Genomic DNA, 13,425 nt, shown 5'->3' with positions numbered 1-13,425 from the left:
CACTGGCTTGATCTTGTGTTTGCTATTAAGGATTTTCTTATTGATCAAATAGAATAGCACACAAGAGGCATGTAGAGCTCTTGTCTTCAGATACAAAGGAAAGTCGTAGATAGGGGGCCTCGACCAATATTGCACCATATACAATATGAGTAACAAAGGCAAGGGCTTTTAGTAAACTGTCATAACTCACAGAGAAACTGTTTACAGTAGTGGTATGTAGTCCTGGCCAAAGTGAACATAATCTGTTATTTACTACCTTGCTGGCGTGGCTCTACTGCAGCACTGTCGTGCGCTCCACTCCAAAATCACCATTACAGCCCATAACGTCCAGACATGAAACAGGCAGTGGTGGCTGCCGCTCATGACCAAGAGGTGTAAGGGATATACACAATCACAGTCTGTGAAAGTGACATGAATACAGTGTATCTTGCTGGTGTCTGCGTACACACAGACTTTCCACTAAGACCTCTCAGTGAACCGCGCTCCAGGCCTCCCGAAGGCTTGAGAGCTTGAGCGTGGTTGTGGTATCTCTACCAGACAGACACTCTCACAGCATATATTGAGTTATCAAATTTGTATTCCAAAAAAGCAGGATGTTATAGATTTAGAATTTTAACTAGGCATCAGACAGTCTGAGTTGTTGCTCTGTTAAGCTTCTGGAGTTCAGTGGGATGTAAGATCTTCTCAGCCAGATTTGTAGTGTTGAGGGACAGACTACGACAAGTACAGCTATGTCAAGAAGTACAACTTTGTTCATTGTCTAAAATATCAATTGAGTGTTTCCACCCTTACACTATTTAATCACTAAGTTGATGAAGTAACAAGTGAAAATTGCCCTGGAGGGGTCTCTGGTGTTTGCTAAGGTGTTGAGTGATGCTGCCCTCCAGTGGCCAGAAAAATGTGCAGCACCTTGAGCATCCGAAAGAAAATCATGAACAAAGCCATCAGCAATGTGCAATCAGGTAAAAAAAAAAAAAATGCAATCGTCTATTAAGCCTGTTGATTTTCCAAAAGATTTTCTAATTATGAATATCTCCAGGCTAGTGGAAGGTTAAAAAAAATTAACCCTTTTTTCATTTATGTTAAAGCCAACATATTCAATTATTGACTGTTGGAATAACCTTGGATTTTACTATGAAAATATCCAGAAATTTGACCAAAACTCACCAATGTCAATCTCAATGTCACCAGAACTTTTTACAACTTTACACTTACTAAATATTCAATTGTGATTTTTGCAACACAATGTTTTTCACAAAATAAAGAACATGTCCTCCTTATATCAGAGGGTATCGGCCTCATTGTGTCATAATCTCACCTGCAAATCTTTCATTTCATTCGTCCTTTTCATTACCTAGAAGTGTATCCTTTGTATGCATAAACAAACATGAGCACAACATGCAAGGTAATACACACTTTTACACGTGGCCAGTAGATAAAGATGATGACCAGGGCTTGTTTTACATTAAATCCATCTTGGCAGTAAATACGATTATATTTCAGGCATAAAATCCAATATACAAGTAATATGTAGCATATGACACTGGATCAGGGTTTTGATATATGTTCTTTCTCTGATTATAACTGAATGTGACAGTTTCATATACTGCAATATCATAGACTCCAAACTGGTAACTTTAACGTTGCTTTGTCAGTTGATGCTAAATTAAATAGCCAAGAGTCACAAAGTGAAAGCCATCTAAACCAAAGTCGAATGTGCAGGTTTGCTTGAGGATGACTTAGAGTCATATATGAGAAATGAAGGGAATGCCAGGTTACTTAGTATGACGTGAATCTATTTATATTTCTGGCATCCGGTCAAACACTTCAGTGCTATTGCATATACACAGATGTGAGATTATACTCCATATATACTCCACATACACTTTCAGCATTGAAAAGGGGTACTTAGTCAATAGCAAAAAAATAAGTGACAGGATTGACACTTCCAGTGATAAAGGCCTGTGATAAGCTGTCATTATATTGTTTATTACACGGCACATTAATTTGCAATTAAGTCAGATAATGACTCCATTTGCACATCATTTTCACACATAATGGAGGTGAAGCCTTTAAATACGCTGGCAAAGCTGAAGAGATTGGGCTAAATTTGTTTCCTTTTGCTAAATGCGTACGGTGAGAAGCACAAGGCGCTCAAATTATCTCTAGTTCCAACTTTTCTGCCACCCGAGGAACCTTTTTTTGAGCTAATTTTTAGGTGAATGAAAATACTGAACCAATGTTGTTTTACATAATCTTGTTATATAACATCTGATTTCTTCATTCGTAGACATGATGAAAAACAGCAGGGGGCGTTCAAAAACTTGGACTTTTTGCAGACCAGTAACTAGAAGAATAAACATCAATAGTGAACAAACATCTATTATAAGGGATCATCCTTTTCATAAAAAGAAATTACTCACAATTGTTCAAAAGTGCATTTATTAAAGTCATTATTTTGGCACTTCAGTTATCATAACTGGTCAAATAGTTGACATAAAACAAGAGTGAGCATCTAAGAAAAAAGAGAATTATGTAAATTTACTGCCCAGCAGAAATTCAAATGCTATCATGTTTAACAGAGCAGTTCTATTTAGAAGAGTAAGTTTTCATATGACTTTAAAGAAATGAATAAATATCATTTTCACTGACATAAGGGAAGTTTGAATTTTGTGAAGAAAAAAAAAATCTGGTTTAAAAAGTAGTAATAAAAGAGCTCAACATAAATGCTTTTCACTTTAAGGGTAATACTGATAATCAGAGATGCTCACACTTTGTTTCATTAGGACAATATTACAAAATTAGATGGATAAAAATACATAAAGATGACATACAATATAAAGATATATATATATATATATATATGTAAAAAAAACATGCAGCACCAAAATGAGACTAACACAAAGCAGCTTTGGCAAAAACAGTTTTTCTTTAAGAAAAGGAGGAGAAAAAGGTTAATTTCAACAGCTCAAGGCATCGTCGATATAATGAATCACTTCGGACATGCAGTAAGCTTAAAATTCTTAAAAAGTGTTCAAAAATGACATTATAAACAAATAGAAAAGGGTTCAAGGAGCAGACACATGAGGACAACTTTCAAGTTAAAGGTTACTGATGGAGAAAATCATTCAGTCATTCTTCTGCACTCTGGTGCTCTCTTTGGCTTTGTTTCCAAGTCTCAACATGTTAATGCAAAGTCTCAAGATCTTCATCATGTAGACTCATTTTACTAGATGCCTTGTTTAATTTCTTAGTCACATTTGATCTGGCTGCTTGTTTTGGTGAAGGTACCAGGTTAGCCTTATTCACAAAATAAAAGCATTAGTTAGAGTAGTCTTTACATACATGTTCAGAGTACTGCCAGCTCCAAACACGAGTGCTAGTGCTTTTTCTCGAGGTAATTTGAGGGCACCCATCCTTTCCTTGGTCTACCATTGTCCAGAACCTTGCAGTACCACCAGCCATTGGGGTTTTTATCAAGAACCTCTAGATTTGTACCCTCGGGAAATCCCATGGTCTCCTCATCACCATGATAATCTGCGATGGACACGTACACCTCTTTGAGGTTATTATGGATGATGTGGGGCTTGGGTTTCACTGTGGATATAGGGGGGGAATTCTTCTGAGAGCTGAGGCCCAGCGATTCAGAGCTACCGGTACCAGATCTATTCCTATTTGGCAGTGCTATGTTGTTTGGTGCCAGGCTGCGAGGCACAGTGCCGAAAGAGGCATTGCGTCGCACTGTGGGGCTTGCGCGAGGATGGTCCGTTGAGTTGAGGGACTCGTTTCTCCTGAGAGATCCAATGGGACTGGGACCGTCTCTGATTGGGGCTGAGATGAAGACGGATTGAGGTCTGACAACCTGCTGCTGTTTGGTGCTGTTCTGCTTCAATGAGCTGAACAAGCTGGTAGGTTTGGAGAGTCCACCCGGAGGCTTGGAAGGGATGGGTGGCATGACCTTCTTTAGGTTCTGGTTGATGTTGTTCAAGACGCGCACCCTTTGTTCATTCTTCTCCAGGCTATTAGACTTGCTGAGGCTTCCAGGTTTAGTCGGGGTGCCATCAGATTCGGACTCAGCCATGTCCTCTTGTTGCCGGACAGCCTCCAGGTAGTAAGTTGGAGCCCAACCCTCTGCATCTCTCCAGCGAATGTACCACCAACCACTTTCCTGCTTCTCCAGCACTTCCACCTCTACTCCAGCAGGGAAGCTGAGCTCAGATTCTTGGACTTTCTCATATGCATCTGTAGTGCGATATAGGTTACAGCCTTCCATATCAGAATCACCCCGGCTGCCTTTAGAGTAGATAGAGGAGAGATCAGATGTGCTCTGAGATGAGAAGGAGTCCTCGGAGGAAATTACTGAAGCTGTCTCTGAGTCCTCACCTTTAGATTTGGTTCCGTTCTTTAGCTGACCTGTTGGCCGCAGCTGTCTTCTCAATGTGCTAATATCCATCTTCTCTGCACTGGATGCCTTGGCTAGCTGTGGTTTGGGCCTCACTACTGGCCTTTGCTTGGAGGAAGACTTGGTGGAAGATGATGCCTTGCCCTCCTCTTGGTCTTTCTTAAATCTTGACAGATCTGGCGTGGACTCAGTGGAGGGAGATTTGGGACTGGATGCCTCCTCAGCTTTGCCTGAAAACGGGGTCCCGTTCAAGTCTATCTTAAGCCTGTTACCTGCAGGTCTCCATCCACTTGATGTTGGGTTTGCAATCTTGCCAGTTTCTGACGAGACACTTGTCTTGGAGGAGTTTGAGTCCTTGCTGTACTGCCTCTCTGGGGTCTCCCTGAAGGGACGGAAGCCATCATTCTCATAGATACACTCCTCTTCTCCCTCTGCCTCCACCTCTGCTTCATGGCAATCCTCAAAGGACTCACCAACCTTAAAGGAGGCACTGTGAAGTGATGAAGCTGGAGAAGGCTTGGGGGACAAATGAGACCCCCTCTCAGTGGAAGTGTCCTCATTTTTTCCATCAACCAGGGAAATCTCTCCCCGAAGGAACTCAAACTCAGACTCCAAGTCCAAATCGCCAATGGCAGGAACATCATACTCTGGCTCTTCATACACAGGCCTCCCAGGAGATACAGGAGACTCTGGGGCCTCTGATCCTGGGCTGCTGGGAGTAGCAGTCTCCACTGAGTCCTGTTTTTTGACAGGAGGAGCTGGAGGGGGAACTTTTGGGCGGCATAGAGTGCTTGTTCTTCGATTTAAGTTGGGCTTTTTACGTTTATCAATATAGGAGCAGGGAGCCCAGCCCTCCTTCTCTCCAATATGGACATACCACCATCCACCAGAATTCTTCTCAATAACCTGAAGTACACAAATTACAAGTCAGCTTAGGTCTTTAGTATAACCCTTTTAATCTTTACATATATTTATATATACATATATTTAATCTGATATAGAATTCCTCTTGGAAAAAGCAGAACCGTTGCTGAGCTTGAATGAGTAAACTGTTGCAGCAAGAGTTATGTGCTTTGTGCCAAAGTTTATCATTAAAATTTGTCTTAATGTTGACCTTAAAAAGAGTACTTACCTCTGCTTTCTGTCCTCCATTGAAACTGATGCCATCAGATATACAAGACTGGAAATCTGCAATGGTGTAATACTCTGCTTCAACTGCAGGGGGCTCTGGAGGGGAGGGCAGCTGAAATCCCTGAGTGAAAATGAGAGGACACATAAATACAGGTAAGTGTCAAAGATTAAACAAATTCCAACTTTTTTGATCTGTGAGAAAGTTGTGTTTTGCATTTCCCTTCTTTAGTACTCTATTCATCATCTGAGGTCTTTCTTTTAGTTCTTATAGATAGTCAATAAAAGTAGTTTGAATTAAATGCACCATTCAAATGAGCTACAACTGTAAAATGGCGCTCACAAGTTGATAAAACCGTATTTTTAAAAATATAGTTTCTTCCAGCATAGTAACTAGAAATGGAACAGATTTGTATGAATTGGTATATTTACTAAAGTAAAGAAATCCCTATGGTTATCTACTTAATAGGAAAACATTGTGTGTTATTTTGCTTTTAATGTCCTTGTATTTGCTTGCAGTTTGCTTCTCAACCATGAACTAACACAGAGCTGTTTAAATTCTCCACAAGCTGTTGAGATGATCTTAAGCCACCAGTAAAAACAATTGAGTGGCTGAATTCCGTGAGGGAAGGAAAGATGGCTGAAATGTATAGCACTCTTACCAGGGTTGCATCTCTCCGAGGAGGGGGTTTTTGCCTGAGGACAGGAGAGCCTGTTGTAGATAGAGGATATTTATAAGAAATATAAAATAACCTCTCCACACAGACATATATTGAAGTTATTACTCAAGAAAGTAAAACCTTGACAAAGTCACGACTCACCAATTTCAACCTGATGTGGGGCTATGCGGGCTACAGCCGGTGTTGCAGGCTCTGGTTTGCTTTTTCCATCTTGCAGGACATTAACTGGACTGGAGTCAGTGCAGGGGATTGGCAGGCTGATCTCCCTCCTGGTGACCTGGGGACTCTCTGGGACACCTTCAGTCTGGACATCCTTCTCACTCAAGGCCTTCTTGTTAAGCAGGTTGCTGATCTCCATGATGTTTCCGATGATCTCCACTGGGCCTGTTACAGTCTTCTTTCGAGGGGAAAAGTCATCCTTCGCCTTCTTCAGGTAAGAGGCTGGAGCCCACCCTTCCTTATCCTGGTATCTGCGAGACACGACAGAATGTTAAAAATCAACAACTTTTTGTGATGAAAGCAGCAAAAAATATCCAAAGCAAGCAAACAGAGGCATACCTGATAAACCACCAGCCTTCTAGGTTCTTTTGAATCACTTCCACAATTACCCCTTTCTCAAAAGCAATTTCATCTTTGCCCTGGCTGGAGTAAGGCTGCACTGTTACGTACTTCTCTTCTGCCAGAGGAGAGAAAGATAGCAAAAACTTATCTTCGGAAAAAAAACAACAGAAAGAGAAAATGGTGAATATACTATGTGATCATACTGCAGTATTTTGCTCCACTTTCATGATATAATACAAGAGAAGATGTCTATCTCTCTTTAACTGGATCTGACTTCTGGCATTTGATTCAGCTGCCAGATGTGCAAGTAGGTGTGCTGTGTGCATGTGTTCAAATGTTTTTTGGCTAACGGGATTTGACTGTAATTTTTTTATTAAGCCAAGAAAACTTTATATTGCAGTGAATAGCTAGCTAGACATCATTAAGACTTGCCTTTAAAAAATATATCTTCTGCCATCCAAGCAGAATAAATTTATCTGGTATTACACAGATGGGATGCACTTTATATTCGGTAATTGTTTAGCAATGTATTGCATAACAAAAAAAAAAACAATTACACATTAAAACTGGCAATGCATTGTAACACCACTGTATTCTGAGCTCCAGTCTGACTTCCAACACAAATAAAGACCACTAGGCGTGCACTGGTGATGGAAAATAAATAAAAGACATATACACATCTCTACATTCAAAGCACTGCTGTTTGTTCCTATCAGCCAATGAGATATGTCAATGGGAGTGAAGAGGGGGCAAAAAAAATCAAATAAAGTTGATAAAAATTGCAAAAACAAAACAGATATCCTCTTTCTTCTTTTCGTTATGATCCCCCACAGCTTGGTAAGGACACACTGTGTGTGGACAGAAGAAATTGGAACACCAAAAGGTTCTCATATCAACTAAAGCTGAACTTAACACATGTTGCATAAAGTGAAGATTTTGTCACCCAAAACATAAATTTAACATACCGTACATACATTTTCTTTCTAATTTCTAATTATCTTCTCACTCTCTCCACTTATTTCTTGTCACCTTTATCCAATCAGAATACAACCACACATACCTCAAAATGTAAAAATTTCTCAGCCATATTATCAGTCACTCTAACAGAACTTGATTTGATACTAAGGATATTATGGACACTGAAGAACATGGAACATGCCAACAGTGTGACAGGGACCAAAGTCATTGTTTCCTGTCATTATGGCAATTCATGTCTAAACACTAAGAGCAAAGGGAGAGGAGGAATGTTCAAAAAGGGGAAGAGCACATAAAAAAAGTGCTGTTCTGTGGCAACATTGTGGCAAATTATCCCAATTTTCCTTTTCTCCACCCATTTCCATGGTTGTGTACGAGCTGAATGATTGTGGGATAGTAAATTGCTTCACATGCATAAACTCTATGGGTACGTGATATTTCTATAAGCTTTTATTATCCCTTTGCCCGGGTCTTCCGGGCTCTTTGTGTCAAGGTTGGCAGATGGTTTTCCTCTAACCAAACTTTTCCAAACAACATCCAGTAGTGGGATGAAGGGAAATTCTGAATCAAATGTCATGTTAACCACAACATGCATTGCCTGAAACAGTGTTTCGAACATGTGGAGTCAGCAAAATAGAAATCACAAACACAAAGGAGAATTTCTGTCACAGGATGGAAACAACACTGTCTGTACTCCAGAGAGCAGTTTGCACTGCCAAGAGCAAAGTTTGGCATATCCTCACTTCTCTGTCAGTGATCCAAATGCATCTCCTGGGCACAAAACCTTGTGCCCTCATAAGGAGAACATGTGCAAGTTAGTGAATGTGATTTTTCTTGCTAGCTAAGTGAAAAAGGCTCTTTGTTTATCAGTCAGTATTGGTTGCTATCTGCACCACAGCAGGATAAATGTCTGTTTCGGCTAAAACACATACTCATTAGAAATCTACATACATGCTTCATTTCCTCATAAAATGTAAAATATGGCTCTAAAATGCAGCCTTAGGCATTCCAAAGTCTATTACGCAACTACTTTCAGATGAATGGGTCGTGATTTTCTTTTCTTTCTTTCTTTCTGTGATTCTGAGAATACTGGTTTTGGATCACACTCTCCAACTATAATGGAAACAGTTACATTTGGGCAATTTTGTAACATAATTTGAGATTATCATCAATAATTGACGTATATAAAGTTGCTGATTTGACCTTTACTTTCCAGGCTCTTTTTATATTAACATTAATTAGTGGTTAGTTAAATGGGCTTGCTGAAAGACAACATGGGATGCAAGAGGGTACAAACATGTGCGTGTGGAGAGGGACAAACTGAGTGATATGATCGGAGAGGATAAATGAGACGGTGTGAGGAGAAAATCGACACACAAAAGGGGAGGGGGGAAACAAAAGTGAGGCATCATTTATGTCAGTTCACCTCGGCTCTGCTGCCGGCTGATGACACCTCCCAGCGTCCATCTCCGGTCCAGCCTCTTCAGATGAGCCTTATGTCGCTTAGTAACTGACACACACACACGCACACACACACATGGGGACCATATGACAACAAACAAACAAACAAACATGGAGGCATGATGAGCAAGCATAAATGTTAAACAAACACACAGCACATAAATGACATGGATCCAACCAACAAAGCCCCATTATTAGCTACATGAAGGACATAAAAACAAGACCACAGAACAAAACATGGTGGACAGTTAGAGTGGATGGATCGAGGTTACAGAGGATGTGTTAAACCAAGACATCTTATCTGAGGCTTGTAATTAGGATGTTGTTAGAATGGTTTTCTCATCCTGTTATGTTTGAGCATCTGGGACACACATTGCTGCAGCAGGAATGCTATCCAATTAACAGAGCAGCTGAGAGCACCACCTGTTGGTGTTGTGCACCTCAGAGGGCCCATATTTCCTCAGGTTCTGTTGATAAAACGGGGGAAATGGAAATCAGTTATGCCACCTGGGAAAACTTGTGTCCTGCCACCTGGTTGATGAGCTCCTCTCCTTGATTTTCAACAACAGAAATAACAAACAGTATCTGAAACTCTGATTAACATGAATGACTCTAAGTAGTTGTTTATGGGATTAAAACTGAAAAGAAAGTCACCCCTTAGATATTACAAAGTACTGGAAATTCAAAGGAATAGTCATTTGTGAATGGCTTCTTGCTTAGCGGAGAATATCTTATAAATAGGAAACAACAGTGAGCACCCAGTTAGCTTACTCTTACAAAGAAAAGAAAAAGAAAAATAAATAAATAAATAAAATAAATAAATCACTGCCTTCCTAATAAACATGTTCTACTTTATTAATGTACGCATTAAGTAAGACATTTTGAGCCTTTGACAGGCAGATTTGTTGGAGAAACCCAAGTAAGCACATCACTTCAGAGCAGCTTAACTGATGTAACCTTATACTAGTGTCATGCTTATCGTATCCTTATATAGACATTATATGCCCCTGCCAGGAAGCACATTTTCCAAAAACTATACATCTATTTTACATAAAGTATCAACAAAATAAGGATTGAAGCTGTCAGAGTTTTTGACATGTCTCCGTTTTGTTTTAGCTGTCTGAAAGAAACATCCAAATTCCAGTTTTCCCAGAAATCTGTTCTTTTTTTCCATTGACAATGCAATTCCACAAACTGCTGAAGAACTGACAAAGGGATGCTTTATGAGATTCATGCCATTCCCATGACTGACGAGTCACATAAACACCAATTACACTGACAGATTGTCTTTCCCAAAAACCCCAGGCAGTTAGCTCAGCTATCACACTCCAGCTACCTCCAACAGAACAGAGTAGATAGGTGTACTGAGTGTAGACCTTGGGCAAGTGTGTATGTGTGTGTAGGTATTCATTGGTGATATGTAAACTTTTGATATATTTTGTTGATAAAAAGGCATTCAGTGAGTCCAAACAAAGAAAATTGGGCATTTCGACATCCAAGAAAACGCTATCACTGTTTATCCTCATCTATTGTCTCATCCTTGAGTCATAAGATGTACAACACCAGAGGAATCCCTGGTACCATAGTTACAGAGTTTGTTTGGAAGTGTAATACTTGACTGTATATTTTCCATGCCTCCAGTTTGTAGGCCTTTCATTAACACAATGCTGATTAAATCTCAACAAATATGCTGCACTTTGATGCCTGTCAAAATGTTCGGACTGATTGTCTCACACCAGCTGAGCTTTGTTGGTTTCAGATTGAAGTGTTTTCTGCACCAACATTAAAAAGGAGATGAGGCTTGGTAACTGCACGACTCAGCGCACGACACGGCTATCAAGATGATTGGACGCCGTTTTTAGCTTTACACGACAGTTTTATATTCTGGCAAACCAAAGTCTGGATTAGTGTGTTTGCCATCAGGGTTTGCGATTCCCCTCCAGCCAGCTAACAAAAAACTTAACATCAACACTTATCAATCTGCGCTTAGCAACAATCTGTAATTATATGCAGACATCGCATGAAACATTATAACTCCCATCAGACCTTGCTTTTTTTAACTATAACTGTAATTCAAACAGCATGAAATATTCTGTTTTATTCAACACTGCCGAGATGAAAACACATGCCTCTTTCATGAGCTCACTCCATGGTGGTCATATCACTACATAGTCCACTGTGACTTTCCTGTACACAGCATTACTGTACAGCACATCACTTCAGACATTGTGGTTTGCTCTCTCCTGGCACTCTTTGCTGTTTACTCAGGTCTGAATCTATACTCTGTTAAAGCATGCTTATAATGGCAGGCAGACAGAGAGAGGTGTTCACAGCGGCTGGGCCTCAGCTGTCAGCGTAGGCCGGCTGTGGTGAAGCAGGGCTGAGTTTTCCCCATTTTGTCACAGATCAAAGGCTTAGTTTTGAGGGAAGAGGTGGTATCTGTGTGGGTATATAACACAGTGTGTGAGGTCGTGTTTCTGGGCGTGTAGGTGTGTGGATGGGTAGACACAGGAGAGTTTGAAGTGGCTTACCTTCCCCCACTTTGGAGGCCCCAAGCTCCAAGTCATCCCGTGTGCCGCTGTGGGAGTTGAGATAGGTAGCGGGGACCCAACCCTGCTCCTCTGCCGTGCTGACAAACCACCAACCTGTGAAAGCACATAATAACTTTAAGTTTAAGGAATAAAATGTCTTCATAGGTCAAAGTCAGATGAGCATAGATCTTCATGTCTTGCTTATACCACAATTAAATAATTGCATCTTTGTTTTTAGTCATTGAGCTCTTATTTGCATCTTAAATCACAAGAATGACCTAACAATGACCACGAACATCAGAAACCTCCTCAATCTCCCATCAGGATGTATAATCACATTCAGGACCAAGAACATCAGAGGGAACCCGTGATGAAGTCTTGTTTAAATCTGCATTTCATCAGGGTAATGAACAAATTTCAGTGGGCAGGACACTGCGGAAGTGCTTTAACTGGCCAAAATTTCCATTTGAAGTGTTTAATATGGTCTGAACTGGTCTCTTTTAGCAATACAACTTTCCTCTAACAGCTTTTTTAAAAAAAAAGTGTCAGCTGGAGAGGAAAACAGTAACGTTTCACTTTAAAATCAGACCCAAGACTGTATGTGTGATAATCTTAAGATCTTAGCTCTGTGCTAAACGGGCACCTTATCTCAGCATTATCAACTAAAGCTAGGTATTCACAGTGCAACTTTGAGCAGTCCAGGCCAGAAGAGTAATGACAAAATTGGCAATATCTTTTGGTATGTCTCACATCTTTGTCTTAGAGAATCAAAAAAGAAACATTGAGAGTGTCTTGTGCCAAAAAATTGACTCAATTCTGGTTAGTCAGAAATCTAAAATGGCCATCTGTTAATCTGACTGAGACCACAACCAAAGTCTGGTAAGCAACCAAAAGGAATGTGGCCGCATCAAAGAGGACAAAGCAGAACAATAAATAACTGAGATACAGCAGCCATGCATAGAAGCCCACTATGCAGTAGGTATTATCAATAAACAGTCTACACCAGTGTCCTGCAAATGTGAATTAGAACCTGCATGTTCAATACACTAGTTAGGAACAGCCTTCAAATACTTGCCATAACTATTATGCTAAAATAAGGAAACAAAAGGGTTGAAAAGGCCCAAAATATGTTGCCAAAACCATTTTTAGCTTAAGAATAGCAATTAATGACTGTTTATTTTGACTCTCTGGGACATTACAATAAATGTGGAAGTTGGGGTTGTAAAAAAAAAAAAAGTCTTATTGTCAATCTAACTATATATTTAACTATAATTCACAAAATGAGTATTATCCCATATTAAAGAAGATGCCAAATGACTGATTTATACCATAAACATACTGTATCCAAGGAATTAAGTGGGAAGTTGAGTAACTTTCTCATAAACTTCAGTGCAATCTATTTTGTCGACCCCTGTGTACAATTACAAGCAATTACAATTTAAAGCACACCGGCTTCACCTTTTAGACCACGTCCATTCTTTGTTTTAACTCAATGAGCATACACAGATCAAACATTTTTGTAAATTTATCATATCCATGTCCTGTGGTGATTTCTGAAATCTCACCATCTGCAGGCATGGTAAATCAAAGCTGTGTCAGCTCTCTGCAGGAGACCTCAGAGACAAAGCTGGCAAAAAAGCTGTTCTATATGTCATATGCCACACACACTCTATTTGTTGTGGTAACA

The 13,425-nt window shown here is 40.0% G+C and overlaps 1 protein-coding gene across 3 annotated transcripts in view; it reads right to left on the bottom strand.

Moving 5' to 3' along the window:
- Positions 1-2,425: 2,425 nt before the first annotated feature.
- The window catches only part of LOC142395073 (SH3 and PX domain-containing protein 2A-like), a 55,092-nt gene continuing 44,092 nt past the window's right edge, over positions 2,426-13,425 (bottom strand). For 2 of the 3 annotated variants that reach the window (XM_075478416.1, XM_075478418.1), the window contains 7 exons: positions 11,739-11,852; positions 9,173-9,256; positions 6,769-6,886; positions 6,352-6,680; positions 6,193-6,242; positions 5,535-5,654; positions 2,426-5,308 (listed from right to left, as the gene is read on the bottom strand). In XM_075478416.1, the coding sequence (XP_075334531.1) occupies positions 3,380-5,308; positions 5,535-5,654; positions 6,193-6,242; positions 6,352-6,680; positions 6,769-6,886; positions 9,173-9,256; positions 11,739-11,852 (2,744 nt within the window). In that variant the 3' untranslated portion in view covers positions 2,426-3,379. The remainder of the gene's footprint in view (positions 5,309-5,534; positions 5,655-6,192; positions 6,243-6,351; positions 6,681-6,768; positions 6,887-9,172; positions 9,257-11,738; positions 11,853-13,425) is intronic. The other variant, XM_075478417.1, reaches the window with a different exon arrangement.

This window comes from Odontesthes bonariensis, chromosome 2, assembly GCF_027942865.1.
Source record: "Odontesthes bonariensis isolate fOdoBon6 chromosome 2, fOdoBon6.hap1, whole genome shotgun sequence".
In the NCBI taxonomy this organism is placed as follows: domain Eukaryota; kingdom Metazoa; phylum Chordata; class Actinopteri; order Atheriniformes; family Atherinopsidae; genus Odontesthes; species Odontesthes bonariensis.
This window is presented reverse-complemented; position numbering and strand designations above follow the sequence as displayed.